This window comes from Saccopteryx leptura, chromosome 13 (assembly GCF_036850995.1).
Source record: "Saccopteryx leptura isolate mSacLep1 chromosome 13, mSacLep1_pri_phased_curated, whole genome shotgun sequence".
Lineage (NCBI taxonomy): Eukaryota > Metazoa > Chordata > Mammalia > Chiroptera > Emballonuridae > Saccopteryx > Saccopteryx leptura.
The window spans coordinates 1,898,975-1,916,774 of record NC_089515.1 but is presented as its reverse complement, the minus strand read 5'-3'; the positions used below and the strand labels follow the sequence as shown (position 1 = coordinate 1,916,774).

The 17,800-nt window shown below is 64.4% G+C and overlaps 1 protein-coding gene across 1 annotated transcript in view; it reads right to left on the bottom strand.

Moving 5' to 3' along the window:
• STK32C (serine/threonine kinase 32C) overlaps positions 1-17,800 on the bottom strand; it is a 49,442-nt gene that overhangs the window by 9,036 nt on the left and 22,606 nt on the right. The window contains exons 2-5 of the mRNA XM_066354803.1: positions 5,139-5,194; positions 4,225-4,376; positions 835-1,008; positions 5-42 (exon numbers count right to left, since the gene is read on the bottom strand). Coding sequence (XP_066210900.1) covers positions 5-42; positions 835-1,008; positions 4,225-4,376; positions 5,139-5,194 — 420 coding nt within the window. The remainder of the gene's footprint in view (positions 1-4; positions 43-834; positions 1,009-4,224; positions 4,377-5,138; positions 5,195-17,800) is intronic.

Below are 17,800 nucleotides of genomic sequence, written 5' to 3'. Positions count from 1 at the left end.
TCACCTTGCTCATCCAGCAGGATGTTGTCGGGCTTGACGTCTCTATAAAAAGAGCAGAAAGCAGGGTGATGACCTCCCTGCCCCATAGTCCCTGGCAGAGGCCCCAGAGGTCTGACATGGGCCCTGGAGACATGTCAGGGCCTGAAGTCCTCTCCCCACCTGGCAACACATGAACCGAGCTGGGCAAACCAACCTTCCTGGTCCCTGAGGGGGCCGCCTCCAGCCCATCCTCTGGGCCAGACACCAGAGAAGAGCCCGGCACTGGATGGAGGGAGAGCCAAAGCCCCAGAGGACAGAAGCTGCCCCCTGGAGCCCAGACCCCCTCCCAGAGCCCCCAGCTGCTCAGAACCACGGAGGGGGCCAGGCAGGCCTGACTTCCAGGTGCTCAGAACCTGGACCAGAGAGCAGGGTCTCTCAGGGCAGAAATGCTGGAGTTGCAACTATTTTGACTTCATAACAGGCAGCACGGTGTTTTGTTTATTTGGTCCTGTGACTGCAGCTTGATGTCCCTAAGGTCACCGGCTGTAAGCTAATGTTCACACTGGTGTGAATGGGACCTGCAGTTAAACAGACCAGGTGAAGGCCACCCCAGGATGGCCAGGCCCTGGGCTGAGATCCTAGGGCTCTGTGTGCTCGGTTCCCACTGGGGCTGCTGGCGTAGAACCCACTGCCAGCTGGACATCAGGTATGTCACTGGGGGAGGGAGGGAGGGGTCTGGCCTTGAAGCCACACCTGGGCACAGATCCGTGGGCAGGGCGCGAGGCAGCCGTCCAGCTCTGCCAGAGGGTGGCATCCGCAGTCCATCCCGCCCAGTTCGGGCAGGTGCACACTCACCTGTGGATGATATGCTGACTGCGCAGGTAGTCGAGGGCCAGCGCCATCTCGCAGATGTACAGCTTCACGGTGTCCTCGGAGAACTGCACATTCTGCTGCAGGTGGTAGCGCAGGTCCCCGCCCAGCAGCAGGTCCACCACCATGAACATGTCCTCCTCGTCCTGGAAGGAGTACCTGTGGGCGCCGGGGGGGGGGGGACCCGGCACAAGCATGGCTGGGGGCCCGTGCCCCCCGGGCCCCTCACCCCCCACACACACACACTGCACAGGGCAGGGCGCCCCCTGGGCCCCTCACCCCCCCCCCACACACACTGCACAGGGCAGGGCGCCCCCAGGGCCCCTCACCCCCCCTACACACACACTGCACAGGGCAGGGCGCCCCCCAGGTCCCTCACCCCCCCTACATACACACTGCACAGGGCAGGGCACCCCCCGGGCCCCTCACCCCCCCTACACACACACTGCACAGGGCAGGGCACCCCCCGGGCCCCTCACCCCCCCTACACACACACTGCACAGGGCAGGGTGCCCCCCCAGGCCCCCCCTACACACACACTGCACAGGGCAGGGCACCCCCCGGGCCCCTCACCCCCCCTACACACACTGCACAGGGCAGGGCGCCCCCCGGGCCCCTCACCCCCCCTACACACACACACTGCACAGGGCAGGGCACCCCCCGGGCCCCTCACCCCCCCTACACACACACTGCACAGGGCAGGGCGCCCCCCGGGCCCCTCACCCCCCCTACACACACACTGCACAGGGCAGGGTGCCCCCCAGGCCCCTCACCCCCCCCCACACTGCACAGGGCAGGGTGCCCCCCAGGCCCCTCACCCCCCCTACACACACACTGCACAGGGAAGGGCGCCCCCCAGACCCCTCAGCCCCCCCCCACACACTGCACAGGGCAGGGCGCCCCCCAGGTCCCTCACCCCCCCACACACACTGCACAGGGCAGGGTACCCCCCAGACATCTCAGCCCCCCTCAACACACACACTGCACAGGGCAGGGCGCCCCCCAGGCCCCTCACCCCCCCCACACACACACTGCACAGGGCAGGGCGCCCCCCGGGCCCCTCACCCCCCCTACACACACACTGCACAGGGCAGGGCGCCCCCCAGACCCCTCACCCCCCCTACACACACACTGCACAGGGCAGGGCGCCCCCCAGACCCCTCACCCCCCCACACACACACACTGCACAGGGCAGGGTGCCCCCCGGGCCCCTCACCCCCCCTACACACACACTGCACAGGGCAGGGCGCCCCCCAGGTCCCTCACCCCCCCTACACACACACTGCACAGGGCAGGGCGCCCCCCAGGTCCCTCACCCCCCCTACACACACTGCACAGGGCAGGGCGCCCCCCAGGCCCCTCAGTCCCCCCCCACACACACTGTACAGGGCAGGGTGCCCCCCAGGCCCCTCACCCCCCCTACACACACACTGCACAGGGCAGGGCGCCCCCCAGGTCCCTCAGTCCCCCCCCACACACACTGTACAGGGCAGGGCGCCCCCCAGGCCCCTCACCCCCCCTACACACACACTGCACAGGGCAGGGCGCCCCCCAGGCCCCTCAGTCCCCCCCACACACACTGCACAGGGCAGGGCGCCCCCCAGGTCCCTCAGCCCCCACACACACACACACACTGCACGGGGCAGGGTGCCCCCCCAGGTCCCTCAGTCCCCCCCCCACACACACTGCACGGGGCAGGGCGCCCCCCCAGGTCCCTCAGTCCCCCCCCACACACACTGCACGGGGCAGGGCGCCCCCCAGGTCCCTCAGTCCCCCCCCACACACACTGCACGGGGCAGGGCGCCCCCCAGGCCCCTCAGTCCCCCCCCCACACACACTGCACGGGGCAGGGCGCCCCCCCAGGTCCCTCAGCCCCCACACACACACACACACTGCACGGGGCAGGGCGCCCCCCGGGCCCCTCACCCCCCCTACACACACACTGCACAGGGCAGGGCGCCCCCCAGACCCCTCACCCCCCCCACACACACACTGCACAGGGCAGGGTGCCCCCCGGGCCCCTCACCCCCCCTACACACACACTGCACAGGGCAGGGCGCCCCCCAGGTCCCTCACCCCCCCTACACACACACTGCACAGGGCAGGGCGCCCCCCAGGTCCCTCACCCCCCCTACACACACTGCACAGGGCAGGGCACCCCCCAGGCCCCTCAGTCCCCCCACACACACACTGTACAGGGCAGGGTGCCCCCCAGGCCCCTCACCCCCCCCTACACACACACTGCACAGGGCAGGGCGCCCCCCAGGTCCCTCAGTCCCCCCCCACACACACTGTACAGGGCAGGGCGCCCCCCAGGCCCCTCACCCCCCCTACACACACACTGCACAGGGCAGGGCGCCCCCCAGGCCCCTCAGTCCCCCCCCACACACACTGCACAGGGCAGGGCGCCCCCCCAGGTCCCTCAGCCCCCACACACACACTGCACAGGGCAGGGCGCCCCCCAGACCCCTCAGCCCCCCCACACACACTGCACGGGGCAGGGTGCCCCCCAGGTCCCTCAGTCCCCCCCCACACACACTGCACGGGGCAGGGTGCCCCCCAGGTCCCTCAGTCCCCCCCCACACACACTGCACAGGGCAGGGCGCCCCCCAGGTCCCTCAGTCCCCCCCTACACACACACTGCACGGGGCAGGGCGCCCCCCAGGCCCCTCAGTCCCCCCCCACACACACTGCACGGGGCAGGGCGCCCCCCAGGTCCCTCAGCCCCCACACACACACTGCACAGGGCAGGGCGCCCCCCAGGTCCCTCACCCCCCCTACACACACTGCACAGGGCAGGGCGCCCCCCAGGCCCCTCAGTCCCCCCCCACACACACTGCACGGGGCAGGGTGCCCCCCAGGTCCCTCAGTCCCCCCCCACACACACTGCACAGGGCAGGGCGCCCCCCAGGTCCCTCAGTCCCCCCCCCACACACACTGCACGGGGCAGGGCGCCCCCCAGGCCCCTCAGTCCCCCCCCACACACACTGCACGGGGCAGGGCGCCCCCCAGGTCCCTCAGCCCCCCCACACACACTGCACGGGGCAGGGTGCCCCCCAGGTCCCTCAGTCCCCCCCCACACACACTGCACGGGGCAGGGTGCCCCCCAGGTCCCTCAGTCCCCCCCCACACACACTGCACAGGGCAGGGCGCCCCCCAGGTCCCTCAGTCCCCCCCCACACACACACTGCACGGGGCAGGGCGCCCCCCAGGCCCCTCAGTCCCCCCCCACACACACTGCACGGGGCAGGGCGCCCCCCAGGTCCCTCAGCCCCCACACACACACTGCACGGGGCAGGGCGCCCCCCAGGTCCCTCAGCCCCCACACACACACACACACTGCACGGGGCAGGGCAGCTGCTGCGGGCGTCTCACCACAGGTTCACCAGGAAGACGTGCTCGATCTCCTGCAGGATCTCCAGCTCCCGGAAGACATTGCGCACCTCGTCCCGCTCGATGCACTGGTGCTTGCTCATGTACTTCATGGCGTACATCTTCTCCGTGTCCCGCTTCTGCACGATGCACACCTGGGGGGGCACCGGGCGCATCAGCACGGCCGCCCGACACCTGCCCGCCCACCGCAGGCTTGGTCTTGAAGTGGCCTGATGTGGGTCTCTGGAGAGACACGTCTCCTGTGCACAGCAGCCTTCCGGGAGCAGGCAGGGGGCCCCAGGCCTGTGCCGCCGCCCCCGCCCCTCCCCAGCCACGACCTGGACAAGTGGTGTCACTGTCCTCAGCCCCAGAGCCCCCTTCCTGGGGCTCGGAGCAGCAGCTGGGCTTGGGAGTTGTTGGGGAACGGATGAGAGAACCCGTTAGCCGGAGGCCTGCACCCGGGAAGCCCCTGTGCATGACAGTTGCTGTCCTCAAATCCCGTTGCCTCCCCGGTGACAGGGTCCCCACCAGCTCTTCAGTCGCCTCGGGCACTGAACTGCCCTGTCAGGGAGGCGGACACTGCTCCCAGGCTGGGCTGGCGGAGAGGGCCGTGGTCAGCACGGAGAGCGAGTGGGTGTGAGGGTCTCGGCCCCTCAGGCCAGTGACTATACTATCTGCATGCACCCCGGTTCCCACAGAGCTCTGCGATGCCCAAACACCTGGACTAAGGACCCTGGCACCTGTGAGCTCAGGACAGCCCACTCTGCCCCAGCAGCGGAGCGGGAAGCACCCCACACCCTCCCTGGCAGACCCAGGTGGGGCCAGCCCTCCCCCCAATCCCGGCAGCAGGGGGGCTGAGCATGTGGCTGTCCAACACCGCGGTCCTGCCCTGGCCTCTCCCATGGGCATTGCCTTACCTTGCCAAAGCTGCCCTTCCCGATGGCTCGCAGGATCTGGAAGTGGTCAAAGTTCACTGCAGGGAGAACAGAGGGGCACCTGGGTCAAGGCCAGAGGGACTCCAGGCTGCTGCGGCAGGTGAGGTGGCAAGAAGGCCTGTGCTGCCCCCAGCGCCCCCTTTCTCTGCCACTGCTGTGCGGAGCCCCCTGCAGAGCCCACTGCACGCGGACAGGGTCAGTAGTGGCCACGCTGGCTGGAGGCTGACCTCCAGTTCCAGGCAGAGGGGTGGGTCCTGGGGGCCGTGCAGCCCCTCTTCCTGGGCTCATGGTGGGGCAAGTCCGGGCGGCCCAAACTGCAGACAGACAGCATCAGTGCCGCCCTCCGTTTCGTCTCAGGCGTCCAGTGGTTCCCCATAAAAGCTGTCCCCAACCGACAATACCCACAAAGAGGAGCTCCTGGGGCTCTCGGGGTGGCCTGCAGCCTCAGAGGCAGAACCCCACCCTCCTGCTGAGTCTCCTGGGGGAGTATCTGCCCTGGCGGGTGGCTGGGTGTGCTTTCGGGAGCCTATGCCCGCCCCAGGATGACCACACCTCTGAGGGGTGGTCCACAAGGCCTATGAGAAACCACATGGTTCTTATTGCTGCCGACTTTCTGTGCAGAATTGGACAAGTCCCACTTGGAGAGAAGGGTCCTTAGAAATGACTTCTTGTCACAACAAGACTCTCTCCTGCCACGCACACTGTGGGCCACGAGCGTGAGTCCCTGCAGAGCGGCTGTGGGGTGAGAAGCATGCCCTCCAAGGCTTCCTTGACCTACACACATGTTTCCTCCTCTGCCCCTCTCAGTCCCCCAGGCGGTGGGGGGCCGTGTCCCCCCAAGGCCCTGGCTAGCCTGGCTGTTCCCCCGGGTCTGTGCCCTCCCTGGTCTCAGACTCTGAGCAGCCTCCTCCAATGTGAAGCCTCTGGTCCAGCTCCGTGTGTGGTCAAGCTCCAAGTCCCTCAAGCGAACCCTTTGCTCCCCATTCCCGGTGTCCGGGGAGGCCTCTGTCCTCACGCCTTCTGACCCTCCCCCTCCCAGGCGGGCCTACAGCCTCACTGGGCTCTGCTGTCCTGCACGTGGCACCCGGAGCCACATGAACCCTGAGGGCCCTCCGGCCCCCAGACCTTTCAAGGAAGGAGCTGCTTCTCCTGGGCCACTTGGGGTTGGACCTTGGCTGTTTGATGGAGGGCTCTGGCCATGGTTCTGTTTGGGAGGCTGGGCCCCAGTGAGCGAGCTGCAGGAACCACAGGCCAGCCTGGTCACCTGGGAGGGGACCCCTGGAGCAGGGACACTCGAGCGCGGGGCACAGACACTGAGCCAGCAAACAGCTGTAACGCCTGTAAGCAAAGTTCTTCTTCAAGACAGGCTTTTGTCTCGCAGAGGTGGAAGCACAGCATTGCTATGGAAACAGGTCACCCTCATGCGGCAGACTGGCAACAGCGGAGCGGGGGTGGACGCACACCCGCCGTGCCCACTGCTCGGCCTCACGGAACCCAGGCCACGTCCTTCCGCGGTGGCTGCTTGGTTCTGGGTCACTGAACTGAGCCCCACGGCACTGGAGCCACCACCTCACGACGTGTCCGGGGGCTCAGCCCAAAGCCCAGATGGCGCCCCAAGGGGACGCCTAACGATGTTCTGGAGTTTGTCCTGCGTCTCAGGAGCCAGCCCCCAGGAGGGCCCGGGAGCTCCTTCCAGAGGGTGGTCAAGGCTCCCGTGGCCTCGGCCCCAGCGAGGCGGATGTAGACCATTCCCGGTTTCCCAGAGTCAGCCGTGGCTGTCCTGTTGTGACAAGGAGCCTGGCCCTGTCACCTCTGGCTCAAGGTGGGCTGCGCCATCAGTCCTGAGGTCTCAGAAGGGACGGTTTCGGGCTCCTGGGCCAAGGTCAGTTGGAGGGACCAGGGAGCGGTCGGAGCTCCCTGGCTCAAGGCCAGAGAAGGGACTCCACACTGCTGCGGCAGTGACCACAAAACCCAGGGAATGTATCTGTATGTTTGAGCACTTATTCCCAAAAAATAAAGTCACGATCGGCCCTTCCTTTGTGCCTGCCCCCAGCCCTGCATCCGTCTGGAGTCCAGCCCCCGCGCTCAGAAAAGCTGAGGTCCCGAAGGTTTAAGCAGAGAGCGCAGTCCCCTCACCAGCCAGGCTTTCCTCAAAACAGACGGAAGCTGCCCCCAGTGAGGGCTGCAGAGGGAATCCAGCCCGGCGGCAGCAAGATTAGAGCTGCTGGGAGTCACGCGTCACTGCTGCTGTCACCCAGGACACAGTGAGGGTCCCCCCAGGCGGACCTGCAGGGCCACCCTTCTCCTGACCCTCCCCCCAGGGCGTACTGCCTTCAGAGTCCGGGCAGTGGGTGCCCGGGACAGTTTGCAGGCACCACGGGGAAGGTGAGCGGCCCACGGCCACAGGGCGAGTCCAGGGCATGCCTGGACCTGAACCCTCCGACCTGCCCCTCCTGGCCTGCCTCCCCCTGTAGGGAATCGCCCGTGGAGCCTTGAACCCTCTATGATTGGACTGGGGAACTTGAGTTAAAAGCCCTTAGTGAATGGCTCTTGGATGCAAACACCAAGATAGTGTGAGTGGGTGACCCCTGTGCGGACACAAAGGAATGCATGTGAACGGCTTTTAGAAAATTAGCCTAGAGGTTCTGGATTGTCCCTTCCTCGGTGCTGGTTAATTAGCGGAAGAAAAGGAATGTACTGGCCAACTTAGCCCTTTCTCCATGTCCGCAAATCGACCACTAGTCATTCTCCCCCTTGTCACCTGGTCTTCCTCCCCTGGAACCTGTTACCTCTGTTCTGCTTCTGGTCACGAAAGCTAAGGGAGGAGATGCCGGAGGTCCTCTCTGCCTCCCTGGGCAGGCCTCCCGCCCTCTTCCTCTCGACCTGAGTTTGTGTCTCGAGTAGGTTTGTTCCACGCGACACCGGTCGTTACCAGCGGGCTGGAGTCCTACATCCCCCGTCACCTAGGGGAGGTCCAGCTGCCAGTGTCCCCAGGAGAACCAGCCCCTTCGTCCCCGGGAGAAACCTGTGATAGTAAAGCCAATGTTGCAAGTCGGTCGGTTCCTGGAACCAGTGGCGGGCACCTGGACCCGGCTCTGTGAGGCCCTCCTGTTCTCATGGCTCTCACTCCTCAGAGCAGCGTGGTGGTGGTGAGCGCGCCCACCTTACCCGTGAGCAGGCTGAGCCCAGAGTCCAGCAGTGTCTTAGGAAAGGACTGCAGGACCCTCGAGGCAGAAGAGAGGATGGAGTTCTCCTGACCTTCAACCTTCTCCCAGGGCCCAGCGTTCCCTGTGCCCCTGAGGATGTCTTGAGGCCCCCGGCAGGAAGGTCAGATGTCGCCATGGAAAGAAGGTGGTCTCTCTGGCCTCTTACCTCAGACCCCTCGGCCCCAGGGGGAACCCCAGGGCAATGGGGGAGCATGATGTATGCTGTAGGTTTGGGGGGACCAGCCAGGCACCTGCCACCCAGGCAGGGTGGCCGGCAGCCCCTGGAGACAGACACCTGTGCTGAGTCCTCCCGGGAACCTGGTGCCCTGGCTCAGCCTTGTGGGGTGCAGGGCAGCTTCTCAGTGGTCTGGGCAGGCGCCCCAGGCTGGAAGGAGCCTGGGGAGGGGCCCCGCCCCCCGCCCTGCAGGACCCTGCTGTTCCTCCACCTGGGACAGCGCTGCACTCACTGCCCTCCTGGCCAGCCCGCTCGGGCCTCAGGCACTCACCACCCCACCGTGCCTGCCTGCTCAGATGCATCCTCCACAGCGGGGCACCCAGGGCCGCCCTGTGCCTGCAGCATGGCGGCCCCTTCCTGGCCAGCCTAGCCCAAGGGCCGGAGCAGGGCCAGCCAGCATCCTGTCATTTCTGAGAAGCAGACACAGCCTGATGCGCACCAGGCAGGAGGCAGAGCTGAGGCCTCTGGGGGCCTTGCTTCCGGAACAATCCTGGCTTCTGGCGCCCGGATGCAGCCGGAGCCTGAGAGTTGGCGTGCCTGGAAACCAGAGGCTGGCAGGTGTGCTGCCTCCTGTCCTCAAGCTGGACTCGGGGGCTCGGGAGACGGCCCCCACACTCCCGCTCACAGGAAAAGCTTCAGCCCAGCAAACAGGTTTAGGGGTGGCTTCCCAGACTTAGCACCATTCACCCCGGGTCCCGGCTGGTGTAGGGTAGCCTGGAACTGCGTTCCAGTATTTCACAATGACAGCCTCAAGCGGCACCAGAAACCCTCATAAATTAGTGATTAGGGCAACAGCCAGATCAATAGAGTATCTCCGGCCAGCAGGCTGGGGCGCAGCTCCTCCCTGAGGGGTGCCACCCAGGACAGGATGGCAGAGGGGTCCTGGTGCCCCCCCACCAGTACCACCAGTGGGTAGGGACTCCACAGGCCATAGAGCTGCTTCGCCCCAACCCCAGACACGGAACCAGCTCCAGAACCAGCCCCAGGGTGCACAGACCAGCAGGGTGGAGGGAGGTGGCCCTGACTAGGGGGAGGGGGTGTCAGGCATGGGTGGGGGGGCAGAAGAGGCCTGTGGAGCAGCTGAGCCCTGAGCCCCGAGGTGGGTTTTCCCAGGGAGGCAGGGAGGGGACTGGGCAGGGAAGAGCAGCCCTGGACAAAGGGCAGCTCCAGTCTCTGTGAGGTGTCTGTGCCTTCATGCAGGTGGGCAGACGAGCCCAGTGGCTCCAATCCCCGAGTCTGTGGCAGCCCTGCCCAGGCAGGCCCCACTGCCGGGCCCCACCCACCTCATCCCTGCCCAGGCCTCCGGGCGTTTTCAGTCATCCTGACCCCTGATCTCTGACCCTCAACCCACTGTACTTCACCTTTCCTCCTCCCTCCCCCCTCCTCCCTCCTCCCTCCCCTCCTCCCTCCTCCCTCCTCCCTCCTCCCTCCCCCTCCTCCCTCCTTCTCCTCCATCCTCCCTCCTCCACACTGCCTGGAGCTCCAGCTCATGTGAGCCCCATGGCTGGGGTGCATTGCCCCCCTGTGGTCAGGGTTGCTGCGGGGAGCACAGCTGTGGGTCCACCAGGGTGAGCCGTACCCGAGGGTGTGACTCCCGGGGAGGGTGAGAAGGGAGCAGGGTGCAGAGCTCAAGCAGCTCTCTGGGGCATCCTCAGCCCCTCCCAGACAGCCAGGCAGCAGGTGGGAGTTGAGGACCTCTCACCCGCCTGAATTCAGGCTCATGGCTGCATCCCTAAAGGCTCCCACACCCCTGAAGGCTCAGAGAAGCTGACAGTCCTGGGCCAGGCTGGGAGGTGGCTCTCACCCCTTGTGGGCACGTCCCCAGCCTCCCAGACACATGGCCAGTGGGGGTGGGGCCCTTGCATCCTTCCCTCCATCCAGGGTGGACGCAGCCTATGGCCTGGGAGGGCACACAGGACCCTCATGATGTCCCCGCCACCACTCTTGAGAAACGCGGACTGTGGACTTCCTGGGACACAGCCCGTGCAAGGCGGGTCGCCGCGGCGAAGGAGCCATAACAGGCCCCTCAGCCTTCACAGGGCAGCCAGTTAACGCTCCGCCCTGCAGCCCCAGGGGTTCCTGTTACTGGGTGACATGTGTCACCATGGCCAGCGCCACGCAGGGCACAGCAACAGCCTGGTTCAGGGGACAGGTGCAGCAAAGTGGACAGGCTGGGCTCCTGAGTCAGAGCCGTCCCCAGAAATGGCCCTTCGATGGAGAATGTGCCCTCCACCCCCCACCGCAGACACGGAGGCTGACCCCAGCAGCCTTAGCTGGACCCCACCTGTGAGCCAGAGAGAAAGGGAGACTCCGAAGGCGCACCCCAAAAAATCTTGGCCGGGTGAGGATGATGGCCACTGTCAAGCAGGCTCAGAAAACAAGATGTGTGTCCCAAAGCTGGCCACCTGGAGAGGGACTGGCGGGCACTCAGGGCCCCTGTGAAGTCGCTGCCTGCCACCACCTGGGCCCCAGCCAGCTCCTGCGAGCAGGGGAAGGAGCCCCCCCCACACACACACAGGGTCCCGCACCCCAGGCAGCGTCCCAGCATGGCCCACGGGGGACCGAGCTTTTCCAGAGCTACGATGTCCTGTGGTGACGCAGGGTGAGCAGAGGGCCAGCACCAGGCCAGCCCAGACCCCTCTCAGCCAGCCGGCAATTTCTGAGCTGTGGGAACAGATGCAGCCTGTGGATTCTGCTGGCTGAGCCACCGTGTGTGTGAGTGTGTGTGTGAGAGAGAATGTGAGAGTGTGAGTGACTCAGGCCTGTGAGCTGTTGCGGGGGCCGGCGGGGCACTTGGGAAAAGCAGGTGGAGGCGCCAGCACGGGCCTCACAGCCACTTATCACCCCCACGGCTCTGCTGAGAGCCGCCTGCGACCGTGTCTCCTTCCTGCACACGCCGCGGCTGTGGGCTCTGGCTGCTGGTGACGCCTGTCCCCAAAGGCACGAAGGCCGCTCCCGGCCTGACAAGAGCACCCAGCGCCTCTCCCCTGTGTCAGCTGACCAATGAAGAGCCACCGGACCCCAGGCTGTCCCCGTGCCCCCTACCTCGCCACGCAGGCGCAGGGTGGCCAGGGCCCAGGTGTCCGCGCAGTCACCATCGCTGACGTCCGACATGCTCATGGACGGAGGCCTCACCACGATCAGGTACTGTCTACTCAGCCTTCCAAGGCGTTCAAACACAGCCACCGGACACCTGCTGTGGTCACCTACGGCTCCCACACAGTGCAGCCTCCCGCCAGGAGGAGTCGCTTGTCCTGAGGGGGCTCTAAGGGTCAGGCTCCCAGCAAGTCACCCGGCTGGGCTGACCGGTGATGCCCTGCAGCCCGGTCCCACCCCGGCACCCAGTGCAGGCTTGTAAGCGAGCGAGGAATGGATGAGCGTGGCATCAAGGGCAGACCACAGCGCCCGACCTGCCCTCGGCCAGTGGGGGCTTCTCTGCCAGGCGGCTCCCGCCGGGACCTGGGGCCTCAGCTCCTTAACTGCTGAGAATACGGACCGAGTCCGAACAAATGAGACGGAGTGCGTGTTTAGGCTGGAATCAAGGGTCCACGGAGAGAGGCCAGCGGTCTCCAAACCTGAGGGGTCATCAGGCTGGACAGGGCCAGACCACTCCCAGTGGCTGGAGGACAGCGGAGGCGGGAGGCTCATGGCACGTTTCTGCTCAGCGGGTTTCCGCTCGTCCCCACCCAGCAGCACAGCCTGCTTTGCCCCAGAGCCTGTCCACCCAGCAGCACAGCCTGCTCTGCCCCACGGAGCCTGTCCACCCAGCAGCACAGCCTGCTCTGCCCCACGGAGCCTGTCCACCCACCAGCACAGCCTGCTCTGCCCCACGGAGCCTGTCCACCCAGCAGCACAGCCTGCTCTGCCCCACGGAGCCTGTCCACCCAGCAGCACAGCCTGCTCTGCCCCACGGAGCCTGTCCACCCCGGGCTCTCTGCTCTGCCCCAGAGCCTGTCCACCCAGCAGCACAGCTGCTCTGCCCCACGGAGCCTGTCCACCCAGCAGCACAGCCTGCTCTGCCCCACGGAGCCTATCCACCCACCAGCACAGCCTGCTCTGCCCCACAGAGCCTGTCCACCCAGCAGCACAGCCTGCTCTGCCCCACGGAGCCTGTCCACCCAGCAGCACAGCCTGCTCTGCCCCACGGAGCCTGTCCACCCAGCAGCACAGCCTGCTCTGCCCCACGGAGCCTATCCACCCACCAGCACAGCCTGCTCTGCCCCACAGAGCCTGTCCACCCAGCAGCACAGCCTGCTCTGCCCCACGGAGCCTGTCCATCCCGGGCTCTCTGCTCTGCCCCAGAGCCTGTCCACCCCGGGCTCTCTGCTCTGCCCCAGAGCCTGTCCACCCCGGGCTCTCTGCTCTGCCCCAGAGCCTGTCCACCCCGGGCTCTCTGCTCTGCCCCAGAGCCTGTCCACCCCGGGCTCTCTGCTCTGCCCCACGGAGCCTGTCCACCCCGGGCTCTCTGCTGCTGCCAGGCTGGGGCTCGGGGGAGGGGGCGGCTCCTGTGGTCCCAGGGCTCCAGGCAGAGGGACGGTCCACGCAGTAAGGTCTCTGCTTGCCTGGGCAGCGGCTGACAGCTCGATGCCATCGGTCACCCGGGGCCGCTGGCCGGGTCCCAGCCTGCACCTGGTAAACAGAAGCCGGGCAGCATTGTCGAGAGAAACACGTTCCTTCAAATTCTGCCTCACGGGGTGTTATTTCAGACCTTCTCTTTGAAGAGAGATTTGCATATGTTTTTCATGGAAAGTCGATATTTAAAGAGTAATAAACCTCACGGCTGTTGGCCTTGCAGGAAGTGCATGTTACGAAAGCCCTTCCCAGGCTGTGGAGGCCACGCCACCAGCTGACATTTATCCCCAACCCTTGGGTATCTAATGGCACTTGGCGACCAGCCAGCCTGGGACAGCCCCTTGCTGGGACGGGAGCCTCGTCCAGTCCTCGGCCTCAGTCCCTCAGGTGCTGTCCTCCCGACTAAACCTGGGAAATGGCAGGAGGGCCCAACACACCCCAGACCCCCTGTCTGCAGACGGGCTTCCCCGCTCAGGGCCACCACAGGGCACAGGTTGGGACCTGCACACAGGCTGCCGCCTTCTCCCCAGGAGCGCGGGCCAGGGCCGAGTCTCAAGAGGACATCAGCTGTGGAGATGGGCAGCCGTACCTCAGAGGAAGGAAAATCAGAGATGACAGCCGTGATGGGGACCCTGAGAAATCAGCCCACGGTCCCCAAACCCCAAAGGCCCAGCTCTTAACAACAGGGCCCACAGGGACCCATCACAGCTCCGTCTCCCCCGCCTGCCCCCTGATTAAGAACTGTTGCCATTATACAAACCGCCCGAGAGCCAACAGGGCCCACAGGGACCCATCACAGCTCCGTCTGCCCCACCTGCCCCCTGATTAAGAACTGTTGCCATTATACAAACCGCCCGAGAGCCAACAGGGCAGCTTCTGCCATTCACAGGACCGCTGGGCGAGGTGGGCGTCCATGGGGCGCCCATGCCAGTTCACACAGAGTCCTGGGGTGGGTGTGGTGAGCTGACCCCGCAGGGAAGGACAAGAGGAGCTGGTGACTGTGACAGGCCGGGGCACAGCGGGTCCACGCATCTGCCCTGGTGTTGGGGAGTCTGGACTTGGCGCCAGAAAAAAGTGATAACGGCCGGACCCTCACCCACGAACCCCCTCCCGGATGCAAGGCCACGGCTGCCCATGGCCTCCCTCCCGAATCACAGCAGAGTCTCCAAGTCCCTTCCTCTGTTTCCAGCTCATGTGCCTCAGACACGTTCGTTTCCTTCAACGGCGAGATTTCAAGGCGGCTCCAAACGATGTGTGGCCAGCGGCCAGTGCAGCGGCGGCTCCTTGCTCTCACCGAGGTTTCCACTGGACGGTGGGGCTCCGGCCACCCGACTCCCTGCAGCTTCTCCTCCTCTCGGGACCAGGCGGTCCGTTCCGTCCCCCACCAAAGTCCCTCCAAAGAGCCCGTCCATCCTTGAGAGACACGCCAGCCTCCAGCCACAGTCGTCCCCCCCCCCGCCCCCATGATGCTCTAACTGCTGTGGGGTTCTGTGGGGAACGAGGGTTTCCAGGGAAATCCCAGCCTCATGGCCTCCCTGGGGCTCCCCGGGGCTGTGGCCTCCCAGCCTGGAGGGACGCAGGGAAGACAGACCAGCAGGCTGGGCGGGGAGCAGCAAGGAGCCAGGACAGGGCCCGAAGCTGGGTCAGCTCCCGGGGCCCCACTCAGACTGTCGCCGTGAGCCTGGACAGTCTTTCTGATGGACGTGCTCTGGGCACCGATTTTTCCAGTTTGCAGAAAATTAGAAAGATGTACCGCGTAGAAGCGGCACAGAGACAGCAGGAAATGCTCAGGGAAGGATTTTTTAAAAAGGAGGTTGTTAGGGAGAGTCATGAGATGCTAAGAAAGCTCAGCCATTTGGGGTTGTCCAGCGAGGGCGCCCATGAGCCTCCATGCTCGGACCCCCGGGAATGGCCCAGCACCTGACAGGCACCCTCACCCTAGGCCAGTTCCCAGGGGTTCAGATGGGGTCCTGTGCGCTCTCTGAAAATGACACCTTCACGAGGCGTGCGGTGTATCTGCTCCTGGGTGGGTTTCCGGGCGACCCTGGCATGGCCCCAGGGGCAGCTGAGATGCCTGCGGCCCCTCCAGTTCCACAGGCTGAATTATCATCCCAGAGAAGGGCCGGGCCTATTTTAGGCCAAAACGAATAGAATTAAGGAAAGGCATTATTGGAAACCAGAGCACAAGGACTCTGTTTTCTTTTAGGTTTCTAAAAATAGGTGTCAGAGGGGCGAGCAGCTGGAGGCCCGCGTTCCCTCGGGAGCTCGGGGCCTGTGGTTTCCAGGATGAGCTTCTCGGCCAGACACAGAACCACGTGACGATGGGACAGGGTGGCCAGGCCGACCCGGCTCTCCCCAAAGTGGCTGGGGAGGGAGCTGGGACCACCTGGGATCCAGAGGTCCGAGCACAGCCACAGCCACTGACCTCTGCCCAGCCCCACGCCGTCCCCCGCGCAGGCAGGAGGCCAGGCCAGGGGCCTGCTGGGACCACACACGGGTCTCTGGACCTTCAGGAACATCAAGATCCTGCCTCTCCTGCAAGCCCGGCAGCTTTCTTCTTCTCTAGAAACCTCGAAGCCTGGACACCAGCCCGGCCTCCAGCCCATGGCCTCTGCTGGACAACAGACACGAGTGCCACAGAGAGCCGCTGGCCTAGGGGCCTCGGGGTCTCCCTCGCACAGAGCCCCCGCAAGTGCACCAGGAGAAAGGGGGTGGTGGTGAGTGTGTCTGTCGTTCCGGAAGGTGAGAGGCCTTCCTGAGTGGGAAACGAGAGAAGCGACAAGGTTGGGGGAGCTCTGTCAGACGGGGGGGGGGGGGAGCATCACATAAAAAGTGCCAGATTTTTTGCCTGACCAGGCGGTGGCGCAGTGGATAGAGCGTCGGACTGGGATGCGGAAGGACCCAGGTTCGAGACCTCGGGGTTGCCAGCTTGAGTGCAGGCTCATCTGGCTTGAGCAAAAAGCTCACTAGCACGGACCCAAGGTCACTGGCTCGAGCAGGGGGTTGCTCAGTCTGCTGAAGGCCCGCAGTCATGGCACATATGAGAAAGCAATCAATGAACAACTATGGTGTTGCTACGAAAAACTGATGATTGATGCTTCTCATCTCTCTCCGTTCCTGTCTGTCTCTCCCTATCTATCCCTCTATCTGACTCTCTCTCTGTCCCTGTAAATAAATAAATAAATAAAATTAAAAAAATAATAAAAAAGTGCCAGATTTTCTCATAGAGAAAAAAAAACAAATTAAAAAAATAAAATAAAATACTACACACTGGGAAAATGTATTGGCAATAAAGGACGAGAGATGAGGGGACATTTCCTTCAATTACAAGGAACTCGGACATCAGGGAGAAAGCCAACCTAGCAGAAAAGGCAGGGCCTGGCCACCACCCCCGACACACGCATGTCCGTCCACGTGACACGGAGGCACCGGTGTGGCTCTCCAACGTAGAAGTCTTGGCCACACGCCATGCCCGCGGCACCGGGGCAGGTGAGGCGGAGCCCCCCTGGAAGCTGTCGGGGGCAGGGTGATGAGGTCACTGCCGCGGGCCCACACCCCCAACACGCACACACACTCATCAAGACCAGTGCCCAGCAACACTCACACTTACGGTCCGGCACCAGAACAAGACAACCCAGGTGTGCGTCACTAGGGCTTGTCACCCCGCCCCTCACCCCATGACAGCCGTAAAATGGAATATTGTGTAGACATTAAATACCAGGTATGCTTATGTTCCAACAAGAAAACACCCAAAGAGGCAACGTGAAGTCTGTAAATCCACACATCCCTTGTGGGGCGATCCCTGCCATGGAAACGAGAGACTGCATGGGAAGCACACGTATGTAGACACGGGCATGCATGTGACGGTTCCACGGTCCACTGCTCCGGACTATCGTTGAAATCTTGTGCACGATTTCTGGTTTATGCCAACAGGGACTACCTAGGCATGAGATTATGGGCTATCTTCTGTTTACTTCTTTATGCCTCTCTATTTATTTTAAAAAATAAAATAAAAAAGCCGGTGACATGAGAGATAAAAATAGATACCTCTGCTGTTCCTGACTGACTGCCAGACCTCCTCCTCTGGGCAAAAGGAATCCGTTTTGCTAATAACTCTTGTCTTCATAGGCCTGGACCAATGTTTCTCAAGCTTCATATGCATGGCTTTAAAAACAAACACACAACCACATCCTCATGTGGCCGCCAGGACACAGGACCTGGAACCCAAGAAGGAGAAGGGGAGCAGGGTCTCCAGGAAGCTGAAGACCTCACTCGGGGAGAATGGCACCAGGGCGGTGGCCCTGCAGACAGGAAGTTCCCACTTCACAGCTGGTGAGGTGGTTTCTGTCGGCCGCCAGCCAGACACCGAAGCAGAGGCGTCTCCCCAGACTCGGGAGCCCTTCAGAGCCGGCTCCGGGAGCAGACACAGCCCGGACTGTGCAGGGGAAACAGGTGTCAGGGCTCCTCCCGCAGGGGTCTCTCAGCCCCCAGGAGGCAAAGGTGTTCTGAGTGGGACCGGAGGACAGAGCACCCTCCCTGCCCAAGAGGCACTTGGGGGCCTACATCCTACACCCTACTGCGGAGGGGAGACGGTGCTCCCGCCCTCCTTCCCACCCTGTGAGGGGAGACGG